Below are 4,938 nucleotides of genomic sequence, written 5' to 3'. Positions count from 1 at the left end.
CCCTTTCACAACAGAAGTGAAATGAATACGCCTCAGGCTGAAGGAAATGTAAATTCACGTCTGTACAGTAGAGGGCGCAGCTCAAACTAATTGCATGAATAATATGACGCAGGAGAAGAAAGTTCAACACTATTCAGCAATAACAAAAATGAAAAGCAAATGTGTCATTTTTGCTTAGTATGGGTAAACTGGATCATCAAAGGTCAGTGGCAAAGTGGGATTAAATACATAAATTATATTTGTCTTTTTTAACATATTTAATTATTGCAGGTTTGTATAATATTCTTTGTTTGCAGAAAACTGAATCTGTTTTTGTGCAGGTGAGATGAGTAAATACATGTTCATATTTAGTCTAGAACTACAGTAAGATCATGTTCACACACAACGCTCTACACTTACTCCTGATTTCTCTCAACATGGCAACAGCAGAGCTGTCAGTCAATACATGGAAACAAAGTAACTGCCGTTACTTATTTGAAAAAGTAACTCCGATATTTCCTTCCAAATTAAAAAGTAATGCATTACTTAAGTAGTTACTTAAAAAAAAGTAATCTGATTACGTAACTCGCATTATTCGCCCTGTGAAATCCATTTCATTTTTTCTCAAATTTTGGTGTTTCTGTTTACATTTTTCTGGATTCCATTTTAATTGTTAAATTAGAATTAAGCAATCTAACAAAGTCTAATGAAATCAAATATTTGTTTATTATTCTTAACAAATATAATTTTTCTATAAAACAACAGATAATCATTAATGACTGAATTTATTTGAAGCCAAATGAAAAAGATTATTTGAAGGCTATTCATAATTCAGAGGATTCGAGAATATAAAGCACCTGATTCTATGTTGTACCCTTATATATCCAATGTAAAGAACATAAATTACAAATATGCAGTTACGTTGACTGATTAATTACGATTATATAATCAGGCTGCTTTGCACATGTGGATGGCCATGTAAGTCATTTCTGAATGGCAGCGGATCTTTGTTAGAGACAGTACCATAGCGTTCTTGATCCCGGTCTTGGACGCGCCGCCCCCTCCAGCGGTGATGATCAGGCCGGTCTGGGGGTGGATTTTCACAGTATAGAGAGGGAAGGGGGCTCTGTACAGCTCAGGCGCTCTTCGTTTACCCATGCTGCTCTGTGATCTCTGGACTCTGGTCTGAAAGTAAATTATTGATTGTTACAGACAATTCTACAAAAAAACAATACACAACTCAATATTATTGTTCATACAACTTTTTGTATTTCTGTAGTAGTATATATAATGTGCACAGTGTGAAAATTTTCTGTATGAATGCATTTGGGTCAAAGAAGAAAAGTGGTTTTCAAGTATCAAAACAATAAATGTTTAATGCGGCTTTACATTTGATTTCCATACATTAGAATGTGTCCTGTTTATTCAGAGAAAAAAATTATGACTTTTATATATTTTAATAAGTACAGGTCAGAATAAGTATTTTGTTTCATCACTTGCTCAGCAATGGATGCTCTGCAGTGAATGGGTGCCGTCAGAATAAGAGTCCAAACAGCTGATAAAAACATCACAATAATCCACAAGCTGCATGTTTGCAATAAACAAATCCATCATACATAACGCATTTTGAACTTCAAACCTTTGCTCCCGGATAAAATACAACTCTATCCATAATATTGCGTTCTCCAGTGAAAAAGTTGTCTCGTCTGAATTAAGTGAGACATATGCAAAGATCAAGCACTGTTTACAAGCCAAGACAGTCCAAAACTGTTTTAAAGTTAAAATGTCTTGAAAATGAAGTATTTGTTTCTTACAAACACAGCTTTTGTCTTCTCCAGATGTTAATTTTGGTGACTCGTGAGCAAGTCATGCAATGCTACACTTCCCTAAACCTGATGACGAAACAAACTCATCTGCATCTGGGGTGTTCTGAGGGTGAGAAAACGTTCATGTTTGATTAAACAGTAATATAACTGAAAGAAACTTGCACTGACATATCTTAAAATATGTAAGTGTCAACGATTTGTCTCAAGACGCACACCAATAATGCTTTTTCTAAGGCACGTTTATAAAAGCCACTTCAATGTCCTAATTGAACTATGGCTTAATCCTGGCTTGATCTAAGCCCTGTCTGTGAAACCCGGGGCCGGTTGCAGAAACATGTTAAGACTGTGTCTTAAGAACTAGTTTGACCAACTAGCAGTTGCCAAGAATCAGTCTCTTGTATTTTCCAATACAAATAAGAACAATATACCTTTTCATAACTGAATTTAAAAAGTCCTGACCACTCTTGAAGAAGAAGAAAAAAAAATGGGTGACAAAAATTTTAAGACTATTCTAAACAGTTTATGTCTGAGATCGTCCTTCTGGCAGTATACCCTCTTATAGACAGACAGACTTCAATTACAACACTCATAAACACATCTAGTTCATGCATCACTGTATGCTGTTATTCAACAATGAACACCGGATTTTCTGGGTTTCCATTCATCACTTCAGCTCTTCAGTTTTCCAGACACATCAAAACAGGGTAACGTTACATCCTACTCTAGAGAGACTCCTTCAGACAACGGGATATAAGCATCACTGCACTGATACATTCGGTTCCGTTTATTTTTGTATGTATGCTGTGTTTGTTCGCTATCTCTCTCTCGGGCTCGAGATGTGTGAGGCACTGCACCTGTGTCTGTGGACGTGCTCCAGTCTCTTAGTCCAGTTATTCCAGTGTTTAGTGGACATGCCACTGTCTTTCCCACTGGATCTCTCACAACATTTGTCAAAGAACCACCATCTACTTCCTCTGTTTCGCTAGATACACGTCAGCAGAGCGTCACATCCTACGCGCCTGCGTGCATGGCGTCAGACGCGCAACCGTAATGAACGTAGTAATGACGATATGTGGGGGCGTGTTAGAACGAGCCGTTTTAGGTAGGTGTGGCTGACTCTTAACTTTTATAAAGAATATCTCTTTGGATTTGAGACTTTAGTCTTTGCAACTTTACAGATCTTCTTTATGCACCAAGAGCTTGTAACACTCCAAAGAGAAAGGAAAACTTGAAATCGCATCATATGACCCCTTTAAGCGAGGTTGCTAAATGTAAAATAAACATACCTACCCAGCTTTAATCAAGCGCTTAAGGTGTGGTGCAGTTTTGAAATGCTTAAAATACGGAAATTCATAAATAACTATTTTAACAATTAAACAAAATGTAATCAATTACTTTAATTCAATTACATTTCATACTTAAATAGCATAAATAATAACTATAACATAAATATAATATAAAGTTATAAAAATAAACGAAATGAAATAGCTAATATTACTACATAATGCAAATAGCAAAATAAATTATTGTCTGTGGTTATATGTTTGTTTTTCTAACACCAGTCAGGAGTAGTGCTCCTAATTTCGTTGTATACAGAAAAATACAATGACAATAAAGGCATTCAATTCAAATTCCAAATATTTTTAAGAAATATTTTTTTATATAAATATTAATTCAAAATATGAATTTAGACTAAAATATTCAGCTAACAATCAAATTCTTTACTACTCAACAGTCGGTGGCAACCCAAGCCATTTTCAAAAAGGTGGCGCAATTTTGTAATGGTTAAATAAACAAATACATAACAAAATTAAATAAATTCTTTCTAATTAAATTGAATACTTTAAGTAGATAATAAATATAATTCAAATACAATATCAAATTTAAAAACTAAACAAATTAAATAACTTATATGTGACTGAAATTATATGAATAGTATAAATTTGAATATCATTAATTAATTAATATTACTTTAGAATACTCTAGGTGGCAACCTGAGACTCTAAATTGTCAAAGCTGTTATTAAGCTGAAAAGCAGAAAGGCAGCTGAGAGGAAAATGTCTACATTCAAATGATATGCATAAAATACATATTTGTAGCACAAAATGGTGCTATATGCAAATGAAAAGTACATAATAAAATCCAACCAGGTGACATGTATTTTGCACTATACTTTTAATGAGTTTACTTGTGTTTACAGCATTTACCTTTAAAGAACGACTGTATAGAGACGGTTGTTTCTTTTGCAATATTTTGCTATTACATTCTTTTACATCTTAAAAAGCTATTCAATTTTATTTCATATTTAAAAGTATTTTAGAAATCACCGCCTTAACCACATGTAAAGCACATGCACATATTTGTCAAAGTGAGTTTTATTGTCATTTTCCTTTTCAGAGAGAGTCAGAGAGAAAAACAAAACTGTGTTTTCTGGGAAATCGTGGTGTGACATCAACATTTAAGAAACATTATTTACAGCAGCCCAGCAGCACAATGATAGAGACTAATATATTAGCCCCCTGTTCGCCCTCCAAGGACCCTTTCATACTGCAGTATTTAAATAAAACAGCTTATCACGTGAATTTTAACATAGAATTGGGCAATGTACTAAAAGTGGAGCAGAAAAGAGAATGTGACTAAACGAGGTGCTAAAAGGTCAGTTTCTTCACTCTGCTTTTCCCTGAAGCTTTAAAGTCCCAAACTTCCACATGTATAATGAAGTACTAGATAATTGTTCCCCTGTGAACCTCTGAGGCAGAGCGAATTTAATAATTACCATACTCCTGGTCTCCCTCAGGTTCCCTTTGTGTACTTAGCAACAAGAGCCTGGGAATATATATTAATTACCGTAAACGGCACGGTCGGTATGTTAGGCCTACGAAGCACTTTCATAACAGAGGAGGTCTGCTCGGTGATAATGTGATGTCACATTCATGGTTGAGTAGTGTGAGTTGATGTGATGTGTTTGTCAGGCACGATGTGATGTTGATGTGTTCTATCTATGTTTTATAAAGGTCAGCTGTCTGACTATTGATTACTTGTTCAATAAAGGGTTTCAGTGGAATAATCAATATGACCCTGAGGTGATGTCAGCCGAGGCATCCGGTGTGTGTGTGTGTGTGTGTGTGTGTGT

General features: G+C 34.9%; 1 protein-coding gene across 4 annotated transcripts in view; it reads right to left on the bottom strand.

Annotated features, from left to right (window-relative positions):
- The window catches only part of LOC107737028 (prolactin regulatory element-binding protein-like), a 10,346-nt gene extending 7,501 nt beyond the window's left edge, over nt 1-2,845 (bottom strand). Inside the window, exons 1-3 of one of the 4 annotated variants that reach the window (XM_016548426.1) lie at nt 2,659-2,845; nt 2,108-2,115; nt 1,003-1,167 (exon numbers count right to left, since the gene is read on the bottom strand). In XM_016548426.1, coding sequence (XP_016403912.1) covers nt 1,003-1,137 — 135 coding nt within the window. In that variant the 5' untranslated portion in view covers nt 1,138-1,167; nt 2,108-2,115; nt 2,659-2,845. Of the gene's footprint in view, nt 1-1,002; nt 1,168-2,107; nt 2,116-2,328; nt 2,332-2,658 lie in introns of all 4 variants that reach the window. The other 3 variants (XM_016548427.1, XM_016548428.1, XM_016548424.1) reach the window with 3 other exon arrangements.
- Between the last annotated feature and the right edge of the window lie 2,093 nt (nt 2,846-4,938).

Source organism: Sinocyclocheilus rhinocerous, unplaced genomic scaffold, assembly GCF_001515625.1.
Source record: "Sinocyclocheilus rhinocerous isolate Xijiao unplaced genomic scaffold, SAMN03320098_v1.1 scaffold764, whole genome shotgun sequence".
In the NCBI taxonomy this organism is placed as follows: Eukaryota; Metazoa; Chordata; class Actinopteri; order Cypriniformes; family Cyprinidae; genus Sinocyclocheilus; species Sinocyclocheilus rhinocerous.
This window is presented reverse-complemented; position numbering and strand designations above follow the sequence as displayed.